The sequence below is a fragment of the Rhagoletis zephyria genome, unplaced genomic scaffold (assembly GCF_001687245.7).
Source record: "Rhagoletis zephyria isolate East Lansing unplaced genomic scaffold, Rhagoletis_zephyria_1.1 Rzeph_scaffold_02376, whole genome shotgun sequence".
Classification (NCBI taxonomy): Eukaryota; Metazoa; Arthropoda; class Insecta; order Diptera; family Tephritidae; genus Rhagoletis; species Rhagoletis zephyria.
In genome coordinates, this window is record NW_016159460.1 from 13,352 (window position 1) to 38,669 (window position 25,318).

Consider the following 25,318-nt stretch of genomic DNA (forward strand, 5'->3'; position numbering starts at 1 on the left):
TTAGAAATATTTGCTGGCGCCAACTGCACATTAATATTCCAGTCGCTTCATCAGCGTAGATGGCATTTGAACAGGGTTTGATTGACCTTAGCTTAAGAAAATCATGTTTTCTTACTAATTTGCTTTAAGTACAATCTTCTGGTTTCCTTCGTACTTTTATTATTATTTTTTTATTTCATTTGTCTTATTTGTATTTTAATACTCCAAACTCGTTGCCACTTACCTTTCTGTAGTATATCTAAATGTTCCCACAAAATATCGCCAGTAAATGGCGGCGTTATCGCTAGAAACTTGTCCTTGCCCAATTCAATCATATCACGTCCTTTCATTTTTATAAACGGCTCCAAATTCATTGAGACCAGCGAGAACTCTTTGATTGCCCAGTTTAGCCAATAGATGACATGTTCCTCCGTCCATTCGCGGGGATCTTAAAAAGAAATGAAAAATTAATGCATGTTTGTATGTATGTATGTAGGCACACTTAAGAAATATGGTGGGCATTTTTTCTCACAGAGATATCCAAATTAAAAAAAATGTTATTGGTATGCATTCGATATGCTCACTTAACAGTGTTGAGGTTGTATTTTTTTTTATTTCACTTGCCATTTCCCTTAATTAATATTATTGACGAAAGCAATCAAATGCGTGTAAATTTGTTTGGAATATTAACAAGTTACGACTTGAGACAATTTATTTACATATATCACGTATGTTTGGTATTTTACTTGTACCAATGCACGATTATTAACATCGAGTTGTAAATTGAGTGTGGGAGTTAATTGCGAGTAGAAATATTATGTGAAAATTAGTTGTGATTATAATTGTGTGAAATAGGACAATATCAATTAAAAATAAATGATAGCATGAGAGGGGCGGGACATAACTATCTACTGCGACTATAAATTTCAAATTATCCTAAAGAAGTTTATAGCATTTTAAGTGTCCTAAGCATCTCATGGTGGGAACTATTCGGTCGTTTTTTTTTTTGGTTACAAATTAAGTTTTTAAAATTTAAACATCAAACAAATTAAATTAAGTGTCATATTAGATATAATAAGCATATAGGTCTGATCGGGTAATTCACGAAATCGTGTGTTTTTATAAAATTGTGAAAAAAATACTATCAAAATGATGTAGGCAAAACAAAATGGTAAGGGTTTCAAGTTTGTTCCGATAAATGTTCATACATTTATAATATCTTTGCAAACCGAATCATTCCCTTGGAAAATATATTAAAACCTAGTGAACCCGCATGGCTTTAAAACGCCAAAATTAAGTTTAACTTTTTAAAAAGGTGGAAACACTATTCAAACCCCCACATTTCTGAGTGGAGAGATGTCTCGCATGGTGTCGGTTTTTCTTTTCATATAATTTCTAACCACTCTATACCGCTAAAAAGTTTTAACTTCAAAAAATAAAACGTTATTGCACATTTATGTGCAATCCCAGTTCTTTAATTTGAGTTCTCTTTTTGCAAATTCGAAATAACGGTGTATGAAAATCGAATGACCTCAAAAAAATAGGTAGCAACCCAATTAAAATCTTCCTAACTGACCAATTATGTTGAACTTGATTTTTCTATAAAATATAAAATTAAAATTATAAATATTTCAAATATCTGATGAATTAAGTGGAATTAAATTTTTTAAACCCTAGTATATATAGTTCAGAAATATAGGATTTTTAGCCTATTTTAATTGCTAACCATCTTTTTGTAATTCATTTAACTTATTCAATAATTTTAATTTAACCTTTTAAACCGATGGCAACTCTCAGACACATCAAAAGTATTGTAAATTGTCAAAGTAAATATTTCTTAAAACTCCTTCGTTTTACAACCATTTTTATTATTTCATAAAACTTGGGCATAAATTAATTTAATTCAACTTTTCAAACAGATGGCAATCCTTACCAAAATAATTTCAAACTATTATCTTCTTAAACCTCTCTCCTCTAATACTCATATGGTGATACCTTATTCACTTATCTAATTCCTTTGATTAAAATTGGATTAGATTTTTTAAACAAGTGGCAACCCTATAACACGTAGTTAAGGTATAAAGCCTTTTCAAAATCAATTGGGTTGATACCCATATTATAACAATTTATTTAACTTTTTTAACAATTTGAGCTTAATTTCTTAACAGGCGGCAGCTCCTTTCGAAAAATTTAAATCTTACTGCACATCTACAGCGCAAGCCCTTTAAATTGACACTTCATTTTTGAAAATCGAACAAACGGTGTGGATCTGATAACCTTTGCAAAAAATCTCTTGCGGTGTTATATATATAGATATAGATTATGGAGAAATTAACTAAACCTATTTCAGTGTTCAGTGTTCGTTCTTTTCATAAAAAAAAGTGGTAGACTTCTTTTCCCTTAGTAGGTTAGTAGGTTTAAATGAGTTCTGGTACACTAAGAAAAAAGTGTAATGATTTTTTTAAACAGGTTCATTTTCAGTTTTTCCTTGTTAGAGATTGAAATTTTCGAACAGGCAAAGTATTTTTTAAACAATCTTAAAAATAAATAATACATTCAAGTACTTGTTTTGCTGTAGCTGAGTGTGCAGGTTCAATTGCCGTCTGACGCAACTTGTAGTTTTTGATTTTTCTTTAGGTTTTTTAGTTACATATAAAAAAGCATTTGTGAAGTGCAGAACAAAAATGTACTCAAAGGAAAAAATCTCCAAAAAATCTGTTTGAAGTAAGAGATTGTTAGACGCCAAATAATATGTGTTTTAGTTTGAGAAAATACAAAATGGTTAATTTTTCTCAGTGTACAAATAACTTAAACACCCGCAAATACTAGGGTGTTCGATTATTCGCCCTTTTCCAAAACTGGTTTTCGACTTATTCGAAAAATTGCCGCGTGAAAAACCTAGCACCTGCCACCGTAGCCGAGTGCTTGGATGTGCCTACTGCCACTCGGGAGGCCCATGGTTAAATTTCTGGTCCCAGCAATATCAAAAAGATTTTTCAAATAGCGGTTGTCCGTCCGTTCCATTTGTGTCACAACATCAAGAAGCAGAACCCGAATTGGAGGAGAGACTGGGCCAAACACGTAGAAAACGATTAAGCGCCAAACATTCGTTTATTGGAATCAAATATGTTATACTGATCACCCCCAATTAACCTATCCTAGGTTACCTAGTACCTATGTAATTTTAAAACTATTAAGAGGTTCCCCTAAACTGGAAAAAGCCTTTCAAACAAATCGCATATAGATATCTAAAATACGGTGGAAACCGGATTGGAAAAATCGATTCGATGACATGCATGCCAGCTAACCAAAAATTACTTAAATATTTTTTTATATATATGGTTAGCCCTAAAGTTTAGAGTCTAAACCAGTGATCTCCAAAGTGGTCTAGGTAGACCGGATACTCGACGGGAGTCTACGTTTTGCGTGAAAAAAATTAAGATTTGCAAGTTCGCAACGGGCTTGAAAAAAGTTTTTCCAGTTAGACCGAAATATGGATTAGAAACCTTGCTTATTTTGCTTTATTTCTTTTAACCTCCCCTTTTTCATTAGTGCATTTTAGGAGAGTTCGCAAAAATTCCTCACTGAGGAATAAAATTTCCATCTTCCTCCTCACTTCAACTCAATTCAAGAACAATCAATTTTGATTTCCTCATTTGTGAGTTAAAAAAGAAAGGAGCGCTTATCGTTAAAATAAGCCAGTTTCTAAACCTCAATATATTTACCTCACGCTCCCATGCAACTCAAAATATTACTCCTTATTACTCCATTTTGCTCATGCAGCTTTCATTACGCAGTAGTTTTAATCTTTGATAAACTCTTTGAAGCAGAAGGGAGCGCAAATTAGGCAATCAATTTATTTATGCTTTAAATTTGATGCGCCGATTGCTTGGTTATTTCTTATAGATTTTTCTAGATTCGGTCTTTTCTCTTTTGGCATTTTCGGAATTAAAGGTAAAACGCTTTGCGGTTTTATTATCTCAAGTTTTGTGTTTTAAAAATGTGAGGGATAAATTTTTTTCGCATCACTCGCGGTGAAAATAAAAATGATGCTATTAATACGAATAAACTCTTTTACAAATACATACTTTCGTGCAAATTTGTAAGTGAGCCAAACATGTGAGGAGTTTATGGTGAAGATAATGTAAATAATGCCAGCGCAATGACTGTAAGAAATTGGAGTGATCAGAAACAAATAACTCCTCACAGCTATACGCTCTCGCTGGCTCTACGAACTATGATTAAGAAGGTCAGAGAATGTTGCTTGAAAAAACTTACAAGTCAGTAGTCATATTATTTTAGTAAATATAAAAAAGAAAATATACAATTTTTATTTTTACTACTCTGATTTTAGGGTTGGAACTGAGCCGCGATGCAAATTTCCATACTTAGATCTAATCTTCAACTTTGTTGACGAGTTTTGGGAATATGGTAGAAATGTAGCAGCAAGGGGTTCACCAAAAATGTAGCAGCAAGGGGTCCACCAAAACCAGTAAAGTTTTGAAAGTGGTATACGAGAAAACAAATTTTGGGAGCCTATGGTCTATAGAATAGTATGTATAATGATTGTTCCCCGGTTTCTAATATTTATTGCTTATTTTTAATGGTTTATCAGAACCTTTTTGGAACGTTTAGTAGTTATTTTTTGGAGATTTTTCTTGGAACCACTTTATGGAATCAAATTTTATTTTGTTCGATAAAATTTACATTCCGTCAAACAGTGTTTCGACTATATGTATGCAGGCAGGCGGAAAAATTCTAGCGACAGTTGATAAAAACACCTGTTGGGCTAAAAGTCATAAATACAAAATTTCACATCATTTACTCACTACATAGCGAATTCCATCAAAATCGCATGAAACGCCCACAAGGGTAGAAGGCTTGTCAATAAGCCCATCTTTACCATATTTCATAATAAAAACCCTATTGATAAAAAAATTAGAGCACATGTCAAGTTTCAGCGGAATCGGCCAACGTGTTGAGATAAATATATTTGGCTGACATTTTTCTGTTTCTGAGTGTAGAAATGCAACTTGAAATTTGTAGGGTGTACCGAAGCGTGCCGGGTAAGCTACTTACTTATAGTTAAGTTAAACTCACCTTTGGTAATATTGCAGTTCTGCACCTCCTTCTCCCATGAAGCGAAAGAGGCTTTCAGCACTTCGGCTACCTTTCGATTTGTACCTGGTGTGAGCGGTGGAATTTGTGTTGGAACATCTGAAAATAGTAATTACCAAAAAAAAAAGAACAGTTAGTTTATAGCAAAAACAGTGTTAAAATATTAAATACATATTATTATTTTGCAAGGATAACGTCCTGTTGACGCACAAGACAGGATAGCGTGCTATAAATCTTCCAAACGTTTGTCGCTTGGTACAACTTCGGCTTCTAAACTAAATTCAATACCACCCTAACTGCGTTTAGTTAAAAATTTGTTAACAACAACATATTTGCTACAAGGGTGTCGTAATCCAAAAAAAATATTTTTTAGTTAAGTAGCTAAACGGAAATTAACGAAACCTCTTATTCTATGTTGTGTAAAAATTTCATAGCGGTATCGATTAACAATAGCTCATTAGAAGAAAATGTGTTTTAATTTTTACTATGGGAGCATATAAAAAAGTTATAATTTCCAGCTCATGCAGTAACTTTTTAAATTATTAAGTATAGAGTTTTTATTGTAACTTCGTTTTTGGTGTCATTGTGTTCACTTTTCAAGAGTAAAAAATATGAGCAAATCTCACGAGTCGCTTATTTTAGTGTCCTTGAAAAACAAATAATATAATTGTTTTATTAAACTCGGGTTTGAAAGAATTTATTTTTGATGTAATGTGAAAAATGACACTGAAGATGGCACAACGCCGAAACCGGGTTGTCTCCAAACCAAATTTGACAAGGGATGACGGAAAATCGTTCCACATTACATCACACTCCTACCCTGTCGGAAATACCAACAACAAAAATGAGAATTTATTTTTATTTTTTCTTTAGGAATACGATCACTTCAGAAATCGAACTTCTATTGAGATAGAGCTCAATTAAACTCAAAAATAAAAATCTAAAATCTCTCTAAGAGCCTAAAATAAGACTGATTTAAAATTTTATATTTTTCTATATAAAGCGCTTAAACAAAAAAAAGTATGTAAAACTAAATTTTTTGCTTTCCAGGTATACTTTTTCAACAGTTTTAAATAGAAAGGACCTATTCATTCTATGCTTTTAATAACTGTCATCAACCGATTGCTCTTAACTGCTAGAATTCAAAACTACAAATGTACATTAGGGTGGTTCAAAAGTGCACGTGAAAAAGTAAAGTCTCACCCCCTAGGATTGTACTTAAAAAAATAGACCCCTATATTATATTTGGTCGCTCTAAGCGCACAAAGTTTCCCATGCTTTTATATGGGAAAAACACAACTTTTCGTAGAATTTGTATATAATTCTTAAAAATCAATATTCTTCGATCGGAAAACTCTGTTTCTCTTCTGGAGATACCCAATAAATAATAACAACCAATTATTAATTTAACCATTTTTTCATAGTACCTATATTTTTTTCTTCCGCCAAAACCCCCGGAAAATCAAATGTTATCCCCCATTGGATATCAAAAATCTTTTATTAAAAAATGTTTAAATAATTAATTGGGTATTGTTATTGGAAGTCAGAACCGGATTTTAGTGACCAAAAAATATTGATTTTCAAGAATTCCATACAATGTCTACAAAAAGTTGTTTTTTTCCCATACAAAATACATGGAAACCTTTGAACGCTTTGAGCGACCTCTAAATATTTTTTGATTTCCCAATAAAAATAGGGGCCTAATTTTTTCGATATAGAACAACCCTAGGGGGAGCCCCTAATGTACATACTCCCCGTTTCACTTCAACAGGTACACATATTTTCCTCAAGATCCAATTGGGGCTTAATCGGGACTTGTGGACATCAGAGAAGTTTCTTTTTGATCTCGTTTTGAAGAATGATTCAATTCGAAGAAAAGTGGTGAAAATGAAGAAAACACCCTTACTACGTTGATTTCATTCCACTTTTTATCAAACTACACGAAAGTTATGGCTATTATTTTGATTTACTTTAATAGGTACAAGGCTGGGTGTATGTGTATAGCAAAGTTATTAAAACTCCACTTAAAATCTTTTTAGGAATTTAAAGATAATTAGACCTATAACACAGCAGGAATGGGTAAAACACGCGCACTTTCAACTGCAAAAAATGCATAAATGGAGAGCTTCATGGATCCAGGACTTGGCAGGCGATATGTTGGAAATAAAACTGAAGGAAATGCAAATGATTTTGACAGCTGAAGCCGGCTCACAGCTTCGCATAAAAAACCTTGAAATGGAGCCAGAACACAAAAGCTAGACGGAAATAACAAAATTCCTTTACAAGGTCAGCATCATATTGTCGAGATAGTGGACCAAAGTGAAAGAAGAACGTTTGTGTTGATGACACCACAAGGGAACTACCGATTACTCTATATACTTGTGTTCAGAAAATGTCAAAAAGAGGCATCAATTTTACTATAAAACCTCAAGAATCATGACTGGAATTTTGTAAAACTCTCATGCCGGAGATAACAACTAGAAAATTGTAGTTTTCACTGGCGAAAAGTGTAATTTTGATGGCTACAACGGATTTAATAATAATTGTCACAATTTTTGAAAGGACGAATGTTTTTTGTACCCACCCCAGACAATCATGTGATGATTGGCAGTTGTACTTTCCGCCGATTAAAGTGGTAAGCAGCGAGATGTCCTTGATTTTTCAAAGCGCCTCTAGAATCGCCTTCCGGATAGGAGTTTCTCCATACATTGGAATTAAGGATGTAGTATCCAATACTAAAAGTGTTATATACTAGAATTAAAATTAATGGCATGCTTTTGTTGGTTAAATCAAGTCCTTTCGTTGTGTTAAGATCACTGTGCCTATTCAAATGAATCAAAATAATAGCCATAATTTGCATGTAGTTCGATAAAACTTGGAATAAAATCCTAAGTAATAGAGGTGTTGTCTCCATTTTCACTACTTTTCTGTGAAATTGATCATTCTTCAATATGAGATCAAAAAGAAATGTCTCCGATGCCGAAAAAAATCCAGATATAAGCTCAGATCTGAGGAAAAAGTGTGTGCCTCTTCAAGCGACGCGGAGTGTAGTTTGTTCGGCATTGGATAGTTCTGAATTAGCAAGTGAATCAAAAACTAGTTACTTACAATCAGCTATCGGGCATACTTAAAATTAAAGATTTTACGTAGAACCATCTGCGAAAAATTTATTACTAATAATTTTTAAGCAAAAAAAAAACATACTTCATTCGGTTCTCATATAAAAATTTAAAAACATCGTTAATTTCTCTATGATCCAATGATCGGATCCGATCTAAATTAGTATAGGACCACCATGGTCCAAAGTTATGCGGTAATATACATAAAAAAAAAGTATTCCGACGAATTGATAACCTCCTCATTTTTCTGAAGTCGGTTATAAATCAAAGCGAGTTCTCAACCACTTCCAATTTGCACTTATCATACGAAAACTGCGCCCTCGATTTTTTTAATTTAAATTTTTTACTTGTTATTTCACAAAGCCTTTTATTTTAGTCAAAAAAATATTTGGCTTGGTTTAGCTTGAATATTTAAGTCAGTCTTTAACAGTTGAAATTGTACTTTTTTCAAAAAAGTTGTAAAAAAAATTATTCTGGATTCTTGTAGACAAGATCAAGAGGAAGACAAGGGCATCAACAATTGTCTTCTGCGAAAATTTTGACTTCTAAGTGTTTGAAATTTACAATAAAAGTTATTTTCGGTCTCTGTGCAATAGCACGTATGAGGCAACACTGTAAAAACTTTAATTTATTTACAATATCTTTATTTTTTAATCAACTTCACAAAAAGGAGAAGGTTATCAATTAGTCGGAATATATTTTTTTTATATACAGATGCGTGTAACTAATTAGCAACGAAATTCAAAACGATATTGCTTGCAAATTATGTTTATTTATTTATTTTTAATAATTTTCATTTAAAATATAATTCAATCTATATCAGAAACCACAATAACAAAAGTTGCAAAGCTTGCACAAATTGCAAAAAAATTAATCAAACTTCAAAAAATTGTCATCAAAATTTCAAAATTTTTAATTAGAATATTTAGAAAATTTTCGGGTATGCAGTTTTGTAGCCCATTCAATTTTAGTATAATAAAGTGCAAGTTTCAAGTCGCTAAAAATTACCGTTGATTTTTTAGAATTTTTTTCGTCGAGGGTGTTGCGGATTTTTTTTCCATGTAAAAAAATATTTTGATCATGTGTTATATGGAAGAAAATGGGCAACACCCTCCACAAAAAAAAATTCTAAAAAATCAACGGTAATTTTTAGCGACTTGAAACTTGCACTTTATTATACTAAAATTCAATGGGCTACAAAACTGCATACCCGAAAATTTTCTAAATATTCTAATTAAAAATTTTGAAATTTTGATGACATTTTTTTGAAGTTTGATTAATTTTTTTGCAATTTGCGCAAGCTTTGCAACTTTTGTTATTGTGGTTTCTGAAATAGATTGAAATATATTTTAAATGAAAATTATTAAAAATAAATAAATAAACATAATTTGCAAGCAATGTCGTTTTGAATTTCGTTGCTAATTAGTTGCACGCATCTGTATGTTAACGCATAACTTTAGACCACGTTAACCGATTTATTTAATTCTTTTTTTAGAGGAAAGGTGTTACCTCACTGGTGGTACCATACTATTCGGGTTTAAATCCTATTATTGGATCATGAAGAAATGAACGATAATCTTAAATTTGTATATAAGAATTGAAGTCGGCCCTGTTCGGCGCTTAAAAATTACTTGTAAATTTAACAAGTTGTTAATTTTATATTGATATTTCAATTATTTTTTGATTACATAGCCGTACGTATATATACATATGTTTGTATGTATATTATCTACAGCGCAAACAGCATAGTGTTTATTAAAGCGTTTATTGAAATGATTAGCGCGTCACACCAATTAGGTTTAAGATCAAATTACTGCTACCACAAACGGCTAATCGCTACTAAATAGAAAATTACATACTTTTACAACGATGTATTTACATATATGCATACNCCGAAAATTTTCTAAATATTCTAATTAAAAATTTTGAAATTTTGATGACATTTTTTTGAAGTTTGATTAATTTTTTTGCAATTTGCGCAAGCTTTGCAACTTTTGTTATTGTGGTTTCTGAAATAGATTGAAATATATTTTAAATGAAAATTATTAAAAATAAATAAATAAACATAATTTGCAAGCAATGTCGTTTTGAATTTCGTTGCTAATTAGTTGCACGCATCTGTATGTTAACGCATAACTTTAGACCACGTTAACCGATTTATTTAATTCTTTTTTTAGAGGAAAGGTGTTACCTCACTGGTGGTACCATACTATTCGGGTTTAAATCCTATTATTGGATCATGAAGAAATGAACGATAATCTTAAATTTGTATATAAGAATTGAAGTCGGCCCTGTTCGGCGCTTAAAAATTACTTGTAAATTTAACAAGTTGTTAATTTTATATTGATATTTCAATTATTTTTTGATTACATAGCCGTACGTATATATACATATGTTTGTATGTATATTATCTACAGCGCAAACAGCATAGTGTTTATTAAAGCGTTTATTGAAATGATTAGCGCGTCACACCAATTAGGTTTAAGATCAAATTACTGCTACCACAAACGGCTAATCGCTACTAAATAGAAAATTACATACTTTTACAACGATGTATTTACATATATGCATACATATATATTTGTGTATAGGTAGGTATCGTATTACATTGTCATTTGTTCATAAGTAAGAATGTGGATATTAAAATCACCTTTTAACTTCGCTCCGGCGGTATGCAATTGCTGCAATTTATGCGCTCGCAAATGGAATTTATTCGAAAATCCAGTGTAATTATTATTGAGCAGCGATTGATGATGATTATAGCCGGCACGTATAGGCGCACGCAAACGGCAATCCGTCCAATCTATCCACTCATTTGTCATATTTTGAATGAAATGTGCGAAGAGTGTTAAACACTTTTTTTTTAACGGTATCACAAAAATGCAAAAACAAAAATAATAATGATATTTCACTTCACATTAAGTACTTATTGGTTATCTAAATGATAATTGTCTCTTGTTCTTAATTTTTTGTTTGTTTATTTTTTTATAAGTACCTGATGAAAATATTTTTCGCTGCTTTTGTTTTTATGCTTGTATGAAAATAGACTAGCTCCTTCCGTTCGAATGATAACGCGTTAGTAACATAGCGTTCGATACACTCAGGGCGAGCTGTTCAGAGCTAGCTGGTTTAAACTATGATTAGTCCTTCAAATGTCAGCCAGGCCCTTAATCAGCTATATAACAAATTAATGATGAAAGTGTTACAAATATGAATGTGGATTTTTGATTTTTCCAAATCAAATTTCTTAGGTCCTAATTGGCGGCACTAACGAAAAGATTAATTAACAATCAGTACCCCCTCAAAGCAATTACAGCTGTACCCCTATTATTAGCTACATAGAAAGCCATGTAGCTGCAGCACACCCATTCATAGCTATGCAGTTCAGTTTGTCGATAAACATTTTTATCAGTTGACTGCAATGCCAAAAGTCAAATGATTTGTGTAAATAAATTTAATAAGGCGAATTAGAGTGAAAGAGTAACAGCTGGTATGTACAAACATAGTATGTACATACATACAAATATCGAAAGTGTTGACGGAGTGTGCGCGTGGTGGCAATAAATTTCTTTGTAAGCGATACAATTAAATTTCCACAGCAACACTTTTCATGCCACTGCAGCAATAATAACTGTAGCAACAGAATAATATCAGCATTGTGTCTAACAATGTTGCCGTTTAAAATCAAATCAACGATTTTGACCTGCAGTGTCAATGAAAGTCATGACCCTTTCAACGCCACTTCACAGCTTTCTGATGGGGTGCAAACATACATACATAAGCATAACATGGGACATACATACATACATACATGGCGCATATCAACAAAATAGGCAGACAACTGAAGTTGTGGGTGCTTGGCATTGTCTACCCCCTCCGCTATCGTTTGGCTATTTGAATTGACGACTTTCTTTTCTACGCTCATTCTTTCATTTACTTAAGTATGTTCAATATACATAAGTACATTCATAAGCACATACATATTGCGTACTCTTGCAAGGAGTGAAAAAATGTATACATATTTACTCGTATTCACCAGCAAAGTAATTTGATTCTTACGAGATACGCGTGCAGTTATTACCAATGGATGGGTTGGAAGAAATATTCACACTTTCAGGTTAATGGGGCGGAAAGTTAGGGAGGGTAGGAGAAGGGGTGCTGATATGAACAAGTGTGTAGGTCAAGATAAAGGTTTTGAAACGGCGAAACTTTATAAGTGAAAGAGGTGAACTTACTTCTACATATACATACATACATATGTACATACATAAGTGATGATAAGATTTGAATATATCAAGAAATTTAGGCGACAAAATACTCAATGCAATCCGGCCTAACCTTCTTAGACATCATTAGTTCCTTGATTGTTATTGAAAATACGCATTCAGGGTCCCGAAACATAAGAATTCGATTTTGCTCTATAAGGCTTGGTTCAAGTGGAGAAGTGTAAGCTCAGCAACTGAACAGTTTATAAAAGTCTTTTTCAGCACAAACTACACCTTTTCCAACAGTATTTCAGAAAAACTCCAATGTATTTCAGAAAAGGGTAAATGTATTTCAGAAAAGCACAACTGTATTCTAACAATATATTTCTGAAATACAATTGTGTTTTTCTGAATTTCATTTGGCTTTTTCTGAAATACATTTGGCCTTTTCTGAAATACATTTGAGCTTTTCTGAAATACATTTTCCCTTTTCTGAAATACGTTTGAGGTTTTCTGAAATACATTTGAGATTTTCTGAAATTCATTTGGCCTTTTCTCAAATTCATTTGACCTTTTCTGAAATACATTTGTGTTTTTCTGAAATACTTTTGGAAAAGGTGTAGTGACTATACAACAAGTTTAATTTCATCAAATTTTAAATTGCCCTGTACCGCTAAAAAAAATCTAACTTCACAAAATCAAACCTGGTGCACATATCTAATGAACTTAACNGGTTACAGTCCGATTTCGCCCATTTTCAATACCAACCTACCTTGGATTAAGGGAAACCTACATACCAAATTTCGTTGAGATATCTCAATTTTTGCTCGAGTGTCAAAGTGTCTTATGTATGAAAAGTAACCTTTTTATTTAAACTATATGTCGTTTGAAATCCTGAATTTTAAAAGATAGTTCTTTTAGGTGTCCTGATGCTAGTACTAATTACAACTGCGAAAAACTCAATAATTTCTAAGCTGCGTAGTCATAAGAATCCCTGATTAATGCTGTCGTTATTTTCGATATAACATATTCTTTCTCCCCCTCTTATTCTCCCCTTAAATAACACCCTAATATACAATAAATGCACACATATGTACATACCAACTTTTTCATAACCCTTGGAACATGTTTACATATCAATATACTTAGCCATAGGTATGTAGGTATAGTACTTAATTATTTACCTTGCCATGACAAAGGTCAGTGTGCCCGTTAATGAGAGCGTTAATGTGTTTTTAATAAACTTTAAATTCTACAAAAACTCTAATTACAGATAGTAGAAGAAAACTATTTGAAAAACTAAGACAATTGAAGTAAATTACTATGCATGTCTTTTTTACAGGGACAAAAGTTATAAAAAAAATCCGCTAAATATGTACATGTCTTCTAACGGGCTCTAAACTCATCATATACATACATATGTATGTCTTTATGTACATAAGTAATGAACTATAATAATTAATTCAAAGCTTAAAATTTTAGCAAGAAAAGATTGCCAAGTATCGTACAAAATCCTGAATTGACTTCATTTAAATTTATAAAATTAAAAAAAAAAAGAATTTCTTCTAAAGCGCAGGACTGGCATACCTTTGTCAAGTGACATTTTGTTTCTATTTTTTTTATAAAAGTTCAGCACTTCGTACAAAAATGATGAAAATTCAACAAACTTTTACATTTGCATCCGAAAATTTTAAACTTTTTATTCAGAAGTTTTAAAAAATTTTTGGTATGCAGTTTGGAAGTTAAAGTGCATATTTCAAGACGCTAGAAATAATAATAATTTTTTCGGCTGACGGTGTTGCAGAATCAACATCAATGTCTTTTACAGGAGATTAAATTTGATTGAGTACAGCTCTCAAAGCCCACTGAATCCATGTATTTGGCAAAAACTGTGAAATTTTAGCTAATTGTGTATGATTTTTATAATTCTATGCGGAACCTCTAACCGAAATCTCAAGTAGCCATACATACATGTATCACAATAGTTCTAGGGATGAAGGACCGAAATGCAACACCACACAGCTTAATGTATTAGGGTGTATTTTAGAGGTGGCATTTGCCGATCACAACTAAACGGTCCTAATTTTCAGATCTGGCAACCCTATTGTAAATTGTGCTAAGTTACGTTTGCCAACCTTGCCGCCTTTCTGAAGGCGATAAGCAAGGTACTCTTTGAGCACGTCATTCAGCGTAATATGTGGCATGGATTGGCTCCATGCTCAAGCGAAGAATAAACAAGGCGACCATAGCCACAGGATCTGTGAGTGGAAAACCACAAGGGGCCCGCCTCAAAGCTATCGTACTATCCACTCTCCTCTGGCTCCTGGTCGTTAACGAAATTCTAGAGATTTTTAGAACTATGCGAATAAGTGCTGTCGCCTACGATTTAGTGCAAATTCCCTGCGAATTCCTATCAATGATAAGTGAACTAATGGAGAGTGCACTAGGTGATATCTCTTAGTGGGCCAACTAGAATGGATTGGGTGCTAATTCCTCTAAGACAGAACTGGTAACAGAAGTATTTCCCCACTTTTTCTCTGCCGAAATTAATGTAAACTACTTTGAAACTGTCCTCCGAGCCAAAATACCTCGAAATAATTCTGGCCTCCATGTTGAATAGGAAAAAGGATTTAGAGCAGAGAGCCAAAAAATATCTACCAGCAAAAGGACTTTTGCAAAACAATAGGGACTATCACCGTACGGCACCTATGGGATGCACACCACAGTCATCAGACAAATTGCAACCCACGGGTCCTTAGTATGCTGGAAGGCTCTAGACTAAGGGAATAACAGGAAAATAATAGGAAAAGTTCAAAGACTCGCATGCCTTGGCATATAGGAAAAGAATGCGATGCCACACTGCCAGTACCAGGGGCAATATATCCATCTGCACTGACGGTTCAAAAATGGAACAAGGAACCGGAGCCGGTGTCTACTCAAAGGACCTGCAAATCAATCGGTCCTTTCGTCTACCGAACGACTGCAGTGTCTTCCTAGCTGAGATCTACGTTATACAGAGAGCGGTTAGTGGTAGAGTTCCAGAAAACAAAGCCACTCCATTTGTGGACAGTCAAGCAGCAGTGAAAGCAATAGGATCGAAAATAGTGTAAACGGGAATTGTATGGAAATATCGCAACACGCTGGCGTCACTTAGCCGAGTTCCCGGATATAGAAATATTGAAGGGAAGGAGTCAGCTGATGAGATGGCCAGCTGCGACTCAGAGATGACAATAGAAGAGGGGGATAGCTCCGTACTACCACCGTTTAGCGATCACATTAGGAAAATTAATGAATATATCGTGACCGCGACGAGTGACTTGTGGAACCAATGGGAATACTGCGAGATCACAACATTATTATGGCAGCGGCTTAGAGGAAAAAGACAAGGAACATACTGCAACTTAATATATTTGCAATAATAGGATTATTACAGGCATCATCACAGGCCACTATGCTATAGCGCCTATGCTTCAAAAGTGGGGAATACCAACAAGCACTCTCTGCAGAGGCTGTCATGATGTGGATGAGGAAGGGTCAATCGACCACTTTCTGTGTCGAAGTCCATGTCTGCAGACGAAGCGCCTCAAGCACTTGGATTGAAGAGTTGGAACTCCTCGGCTTCATTAAGGATAGTAATTGGTTCAGTAGAACAACGACTCGATGCTGCTCTTTCGATTATGGTTACGTGTCTCCTCTTAACATTCGCTTAAAGTAGGAACTCTGTCTCCGAGTAAAAGTATGTAATATTCCACACACAAGGGCGTGTAACCTAACCTAACCTAAGTTTGCCATTTCACAATTAATAGACTTCTTCTTCTTATTTGGCGCTCTAACCGCCTAAGCGGTCTTGCCATCGCAGTGGGGGCCTCCCTCTTTCCCTCTTCCTCTGCTACAACCAGCGGTGTCCGAATTGAATAATTTCAGAGCTGGTTTGGTTTTTAACTCGATGCGCTAATAGACTACCGCCAGAAAAACGCTTGCAAATTGTGCAAGTTGTTTTTTTTTGAAAATCATGGTCCAGTCAACCCATTGTTTTTGTAGCAATAGGTATTATGTTGAGTGATGAGGCTAATTTTTTTCTAAAATGAACATGCCAATAAGAAAAATTGCCACGAAAGATTCAAGAGACACCATTATTATTTTAGTTATCCCGAAGTCATTCTTAACTGTTCCATATAAAGTTTGTTCAAAGCGCATAATTTTTTTTTTGCTTTTTTCGGTTTTTTTAGACAAGCTGCGTTTGTAACATTTTTCAAAAAATCCCCTTTTCAAGAAAATGTGCTGAATGTTATCAAACAGTCAACAGGCATGATATGCACTGATTGTTTTATGAAACGTAACTGCACGCGCCAACAAATGGTTTATCAATTTTTCCTTATCATTTCAAATTTCAACATCAAACTGTTGGGGCTTCTTTTAGTAATTTAAGCTTTAATTAACTTTTTGAAACGTACATATGTACATATGTATGTACTCATTAAGGTACATATGTGTATCATAAAGTCTTTCAAATTATATACAATACTCAATCAAGAAGCAGAATTTGCTAGTTATAAAAACAAAACCAATGAAACAAAGCAACCCTGACTGAATGCAAAATGATTAAATATTAAACGCCATAAATTCTCAGTTTTAGCTGTCGATATTTTAATTCACTTCGTGCAGTTATCACAATACGAACAGCAGAAGGCATTTAAAATAGCTGGCAGTTTTTCTTTCACTTTTATTTATTTACACTCGCACACGCATATAAACCACTACACAACACTGATTCTCTGCACTTTTTCTTCTTTCGAGAAGGTGGTATAAATTAATTTCTAAAATTATTAAGTATTAAAACTGACTTATATATATGTTTATATATAGTATTTTGCCGATCGAAATTTTTACTTTAAAAATTCGCTTTTTAACCAAAAATTTACGACAATTTATGATAAAAACATAATAACGTATAACAAAAACGTTCTGTATCTATTGAATTCGTAGAGTCAAACTGAAGCGAAACGGATCGCAAACGCTGACAAACGAGACATTCAACACAGCTAGCATATCCTAAGCGGAACGCACACAAACGCACTAAATAAACAAAATGAACCACTCAAAGAGAAAGAGAGAGCGATTGAATGAGAGTGAGAGAACAGCGAGGAAACATGCATTTTACAATTGGTAAAGAGATCACGTGAAGATCACTCCACCTGCAGCTGTGTGTGTGCATGCACACACTTTCCTATATATGAGTTTCCCAGTCAGCATTTGGAAGACTGTTCGGGGATTTATAGCATTCTGGAGCCGTTAGCAAGTCGCCTGGGGCTAACTCCCCGAAATACCTGAAAAAATTCGCGCCATTCTCGATGAAATTCCCCCAAAATTAATTTTGCTACATATTTAAGGCACTTCATGTGCTCATTTATTATTGAAAAAAAAAAACAAATAAAAATATTATTAACTGTGATATAAGTATCTAGTATGTAATAAAGACAGTCTTTCTAAAATTTCATGTTTATAATATAAAAAGGTTATATTATGGCTTTGTGGCGAAAACGAAACGAGAAAAGAGAATGTCAAACGAAAACGTGAAAAAATGTCGCTATGCACAGTTGCAATTTCTTTAATATCCACACGGTTGCATGGTTTCAAAAAACAAAATAAGAGATTGTTATCACAAATTTTAATTTATAAACGCAGTTTTATCCTCAATAGAAATATTCCAATTAAAATCAAATCAAAATATTGAGTTCCCCAAAATTTAAAGTCCTTACCCGATTCCCCCGAGAAATTCAAATTCCACCAAAATCGGGGAATTCTCTCCCCCGGTTGGTATCACTGACGAGCACCTAAAGATTATACTACGAGGGTAATTTGATAAGTCCGTTATTTTTTTAATAAAAGATATATATTTCGGCAAGAAACCGTGTTATTCCTCAGCATAGTCCCCATTCAAATCAAAAAAATTTTTAAATTTTCTAATTTTTATAAATATTAAGTTTTCTCAAGGCTCTCAAAATAAGCGTTTGCTTCAGTGATGAAGTCTTCATTCCACCCAAATCTCTTACCGCTCAGCCATTATTTCAGATTAAGCAACAGAAAATAATCGTAAGGGGCTAATACGTATACTGGAGAGGGTGACTACGCACGTGTAAACTCGTGCATTTTCTTGATGGAACAGTACTTTTTTGCTCGCTAAATGCAGTCTTTTCTGCTTCAAATAAATATCGAATCTGTCCAAAAGTTCTGGAGTAGTATTCCTTGATGATCGGTTTAAGCTTTTCAAAGTAATCGATGTAAATGACACTGCGTGCAATCAAAAAACAAAAAACAAAAACGATGGGCATGGTCTTGTTGGCCACCAGACACAGCTTGGCCTTCTTTCTTGTATGTTTACTCCGATAAACCAACTGTGGTGATTGTTCTTTGGTCTTTGTTGTAGTGCGATGTATCCATGTTTCGGTAATGAAACGGCACAAATACACCGCGGCTGGATATCGCCGAACACTCTTTTGAAGTAGTCACACGGTTGCGTTTATGGTCGAGTATGAGCGATCGCGGCACCCATCGGGCGGATAGCCTTCTCATATCCAAATATTCTTGTAAAATGTGGTATACCCACTCGGTTGAGATGCCTGCAACCTCACACATTTTCATTCTCCGATTGTGCGATGTCCCTCCTTGCTGGTACTAGCACCACGGAACTCAGTAAACCACTTTCGACCATTGAAATTGTTGATGCAGAATGCCCATAGTATTTATCGAGCCTTTCCTTGGTTTCGATAGTGGACATTTTATGCAAAACATAATGCTTAATCAGCATATGAAATTCACTTTTTTTCATTTTCCTTAAAATTAAATTAAAATTCACGAGGTGCCTTTAACGGCTGTCAAACACAAACTAAATGACGCAGCTTGCTCAAAATTTTACAGTAGTCTATTAATCGATGGCAGTTGACGGAAGCAGTGTTGCATTCAGTGTTGCCGCGAATCATTTTTAGTGGTAGCCAAATGCCTTTAAAAAAGGGCTAAAAAAGAGCTAAAAAATGTCGTTGTGGCTAAAAATGGTAGCTAAAATTTTATACACGCAAACATTTTCAATAAGAAATGGTTTGGAAAAACAATGAACTCTCGAAAAAAAGCAAATATTTTATTTATATTTTATATTTTATCCAACCAAAAACCTTTTTGTATAAAAGGAGAAATATACGATACCAGGTTGTTGGCGCCATTAAGTGATTGTACCATCAGGCCCGAAGCATATAACTTACCAGCATGCTGGTACAATCTTTCTTTCTTTACAAATGAGGTCGAGGAAAGATCGATGATTAGCGCCGAAATTTCATAATTTTTCCACCATTTTGCTGAAAGACTGTTTTGTTTTTTTAATTCACAGCTGCAATATCGTGAACTTAATCTTACACAAACACGGCTTTGACTCATATTGTGCAAGAATTTTCTATCAAAATACTTTTTACTTAGAAAATTGAGCTAATTTCACTACTCACGACACCAGTAGCTGGTACAATCAAACCACAAGAACATACACGGTCAATTGACTTGATGAGCCATTCAACAAATTAAGCATATTAAGGGCCGTAAACTTATCTATTTTAAACTATTCTTAAATCGTTAATAGATAAGTCAACAGCCTAAACACTTTTACAGTATGTATGTATAAAAACGTTAGGAACATACAATACAAATAGATATGTATATATGTATATCAGTCTTTCTTAGTTTAAAAATTCGTCTCTTACATAAATGAAAAAAGAGATCAAATTAAGCATATACAACTCTTTCATGCCAAGTATAAGTAAATTCTCCAAAGGGCTAAAAAGGGGGCTAGGGGCAGTTTGAAATTTATGTGGCCAAAAAAGTATGTGGTAGCTAAATCTAGCTACCAAAGGGCTAAAACGGCAACACTGGTTGCATTTAAATTCAACATCTTCCATGATTAGTTGCGCGCCAAGACATGAATTTCGAATTGCTACGATTCAAAATGCTGGCTGGGTTATACTTTTTGTAAGGAGTACAGAGCGTTGCAAGTTGCAGCGAAAAAGAAACGTAAAAAAACGTACGCACAACTGGAAAATTTCATTCACAAAAATTTCAAACAAATCCACAGCGGGTGATCGTGTGTGGGAGAGACGAGTCACACACACACACACATGCCAGCAACGAGCGCGGGAGCATAGGGAAATGTACGCTCTCTCAATTTTCTATAGATAAACTCGCTGCCGACGGTGTTGTGGCGTGAGACCGATATACATACACACATGCATGCATATATACGTACATGTGTGAAACGGAAGCGGCCATCATCGTATCTCGATATCAACATTTAGTTTATTTTTTGTTTCCACGCTTGCATTTATGTATGTAGGTATGTACATTTGTGTATCTGTTTGTATGCCAAATTAATGTTTAAAAAACTAAAGCGGATAAGCAACAAAACGAAGAAACGTCAGCCACAACAACAATATAGCGCATAGGTTTGAATTTCTACGGTGAGGGAAAATATTAAATGTACAAGAAAAATGCTTAAACGGAATGAAGAACATAAAACGAGGATTGAAAATTTACATACGATCATAAACGCTCGTACATACATATGTACATACCTTCATTTCTACTAAGTAAATTGAAGCAGGGTGTCACTAGTGACTAAAGAACAAACTAAAGCGCTTGTTTTTGCTTTAAAGAGTTTTAATTTTAAACCCAGTTAGGATTTTCGAGAATTTGAGATTCCAGATTTTGCATTTTCGTAAAGTAAGCATGTTGCCCTAAAGGTATGTACATAGTATACATAAAACAAGTGTGCTAAGATTCGACAAATATCCCCTAAATGAGAGACGAAGCATACTACATATGTATGTACATACTACGTACAATAGAATGCTTATCAAACTTAAAAGTTTATGGCCCGTAGCTATACACTAGGGCAATCAATCCCGGGATCCGGAATACCGACATTCCGGGGTGCACTCGGAAGAGAATTTCAGAACCTGCCTTGTTCAAACATTTTGCGCAAAAATTGTGTAAGAACGGAAAATCTGATAGCAATTGAAAACACAAAAACGTTTACAGTGGCGCAGAGTTGTTCTTAAGTTTACTTTATTGGCATAGTGGAAATTGAGTTTCTGTCAATTTTAGTTTTTTTTTACAATTAATATAATTTAAGAATACTACAAAAATATTTAACATTAAATTACGGATTCTTTTACTAGGCTGCATTAAAGCTTAAACAGACGCCAGCGTTGATCCGGATAAACTCGGACTTAATTCGCATCAACTGCACTTCATTCCCGAGTTGATCCGGATCAACGCAGCCATCTGTTTATACTTTTATGCTCCGCGTAAGACCAAATGTGGCGACAATGAATCTGTGTGTTTCATTTTTGAAAAATGCCAAAATTGTAATAAAGTCTAAATCCCGAAAAACTCCGGAATCCCGGGATAAGAATGTCCTAATATTGAATGTGCTAGTATACACACTAAAATCAAGTTTCAGTTAAATTGCAATTTGTTTGAAGATCATCTTGATTTTAGAAAAATTAAAAAAAAATGTACTCTCCACAATTATATTTTAAACTTTTTCTTAAAATATCAAGGCATTTCAATGGTACATAAGTATGTTTGTACACATAGTATATGAATCGGTTAACCACCAAAGGGAACACACCACATACACATTCTAATGTGAGAAATTCAGTTTGTATGGGAGGTGCCACGCCCAGTTTTTCCATGAGTTTGGCGTTGATATTATATATCTCTATACTAAGTTGCAGCGCTTTACGATGAATACTTCCAGAGATATGTTGTGTGAAAACCTTAGTTTGTATGGGAGGTGCCACGCCCCCTTGATTTATCGAAATTATTCTTCTTCTATTATCATATTTTGAGGGTCTAGAGTCGAGGTCCAAAATTTCAAAAATATCGGTCCAGCTATTCTCGAGCTTCTCGATTGGAAAAAAGCGGCTTTCAAAATATAAATATATCAGTATAGATGGCAAATTAAAAATATTTTTTAATTAAATGTTTATGAATAGTTTTTTTAATTAATTGCAGGCATTTGAAATCAGTTTCAAGTATTTTCCAAACAATTGGAAGCATTCAAAGGAACATTTTTTTTCTTTCACTTTTCAACATAGATAAATAAAAAACTAGAGCTTTTTGAAAAATCGCCATAGATAGATCGACGCGAAATTTAATTATCTCTTATTTAAAAAAAAACTTGAAATCGGTTCATATTTGGGTTCTCAAAATTGATTTGTCCACAGCAACCTTTTATGCCCCACTGTGCGTCGTCCTATACCAAAGTTGGTTTGAAGACAAGTCGGTTACGATCTTACCATCAAAGAGTTTGACAGTTGGAAAGGTTTTCTATTGGAAACGTTTTATCGTACGGAGGCAACTAGTATTCTTTAAAGCGCCTTGGAAAATGTGGTTCATCGAGTCAAAGTCACTATTTGCCACTGGTTTGATGAATTCAATTGTGAACATAATTCGCTGAAACCATAAAACATCGATGCTGTTCATGAACTGATAATGCAAGATCGACATGCGTAACACCATTGCATCCCGCACATTATGAGCGCTCGAGGCACTTCGAAAAAAATGGGCACATTCTGAATACAAAAAATACTCGTATAAGGTGGCCCCCTATTCAAAATCAGTTACAAATTAATTAAAAAATCATAATATGGGTATCAAATGGAAGATATTTTAAAGATCCCTAATTCCAAAATTTTTAGAAAAAAAGGAAAATATCTATATTCATGGGTACCAAGAAAAGGTTCTTAAACAATGCTTTCCCTTTATAAAAAATATTATCTCTTAGGATTATAGTGAAAGGTTGCCACTTATTTTCGATTCTACACAATTTATCTAAAACGTCGCAATATGGATAGGCAATGAGAGGTATTGTTGAGAACTTGGTTAGAGAATATTTTCAGTCAGGGTTGCCACGCTTCTATGTAATACAAATTTTTATTTTGTTTATATCAATCAACATTTTTTTATGTATACACAGTATATACATACTCAGGATATGTACCACTCATTTCAGCCTGTTTCGGAATAGGGTTGCCACCTAACTTTTGGAGTAAGAAATTTACTTAATAGATATCGAAATCCAATTTTTTTTCCAAAAATTTTTTTAAAGCTATCCAAATCTTGAAAGATTTAAAAAGTATATGCACTCCGGGCGAAGCTCGGTCAACCTGGTACTTAATATTAATATGATGTAGTCCAAAAAGATCTTGGGCACCACAAGACATGAATTGTGGGGACAAAGATGTCTACTAATATGTATTCAATACTTTCATAAATAAATTGCCATCACTTTCTACATTATTTTAAATATCATTATAATTGTTTGTCCTATTACTAGGTAAACTGCTGTATATACAGCGACAGTACAATAAAAAAATAACTTTATGGTACAAAAACTTGTTTTTGATAGATCCAAGTTTCCCTATTAATCTTGTTTTTTCTTCTTAACACCCATTTTCAGCCCCGGCAAAATGCCACAGCGCACAGTGCTACCGCACCAACTTATCTCCTAAATCGATATATTCAGTCTACTGGCTAAACTTTTATTTCAGATTTAAGCTCTTTATTCGATACAAATCTCTTACCACCGAGCCATTTTCTCAGCTTTGGAAACAGAAACTTGACATTAGTCTACTAACAGATGATTGTTGACAGGACCAGTGTTGAATTCAATGTTACTACTCGGGAAACTCAAAAAGAAATTTGTGTGTGAAATTTGTACGTATGTACTTATGTATCTATGTAAGTTGATTTCGCTCGGAATCGCTAGCATTAAGAAAACATTCGAAACAAATTATTTTTAAGCGAAAAACCAAACCGACTTCAATTCCAATCATCGGATTTAAACCAAATTAAAATGGGACCACTTGTGAAGTAACACCTTTCCTTTAAAAAAAGAATTAAAGAAATCGGTTAACGTGGTCCAAAGTTATACGGTAACATACATAAAAAAAATAAAAAAATATTTCGACGAATTGCTATCTTCCCCTTTTTGTGAAGTCTGTTAAAAATTAAATGATTACAAGTATTTTTTAGCAAAAAAAAACCGACTTCAACTCTCAAATATATATATATATATATATATCTCATAATCCACTGATCGGATCTTATCCAGATTAGTATGGGACCAACTCTGAGACACTACCTTTCCGATGCAAAAAGAATTATCGGTTGACGTGGTCCAAAGTTATGCGGTAACATACATAAAAAAAATATATATATGTATATATTCCGACGAACTGATAACCTCCTCCTTTTTTGGAAGTCGGTTAAAAATCAAGTTAACATTAAAATAATGAACACGATCAACCACAACTGACGGCATACATACGTGCATATGTATGTATGTATGTGACAGAAACCGAGGAGCCCAGTAAAATAAATCTTGGTTATCTCCAAGAAGAGTAGCCCACAACGGGTAATAATGCGACCACTTGACTTTTGAATACGTACATTCATTTATGTACATATGTTTGCATGTGTTTCTTGATACGCTGCATCATTTATCAATATAAATGCATTGATCAATTGGACGGACGGCCAAACAGGCTTTCAGCCAGCTAGACAAGCACTTTTGACAGACAGGCACGGCAGGCACTTGTGCTCAGATTACTTCTACTCTGGTATCGCCTGACAGCCGGTTAATTCATACATACATATGTATGTTTGTAGTGACTGCACTCATACACGATCGCCTGTAGAATATGATCACTCGATTTCCCACTACAATCGAGTATGTACATGAATACATACATATGTCCATTGTTGAGCCGGTCTGTGCTACGTAAAATTTATGAATGAATTTTTCGTATTGCCTCATACGCTCTTCTCAATCGCAAGCAAGTCACGCAGCCA

The 25,318-nt window shown here is 34.0% G+C and overlaps 1 protein-coding gene across 1 annotated transcript in view; it reads right to left on the reverse strand.

Annotated features, from left to right (window-relative positions):
* Positions 1-25,318, reverse strand: part of LOC108366683 (ETS-like protein pointed) — a gene marked incomplete at its 3' end in the record, with an annotated part of 61,687 nt that overhangs the window by 7,962 nt on the left and 28,407 nt on the right. Inside the window, exons 3-4 of the mRNA XM_017621145.1 lie at positions 5,080-5,196; positions 224-427 (exon numbers count right to left, since the gene is read on the reverse strand). Of these exons, the coding sequence (XP_017476634.1) occupies positions 224-427; positions 5,080-5,196 (321 nt within the window). The remainder of the gene's footprint in view (positions 1-223; positions 428-5,079; positions 5,197-25,318) is intronic.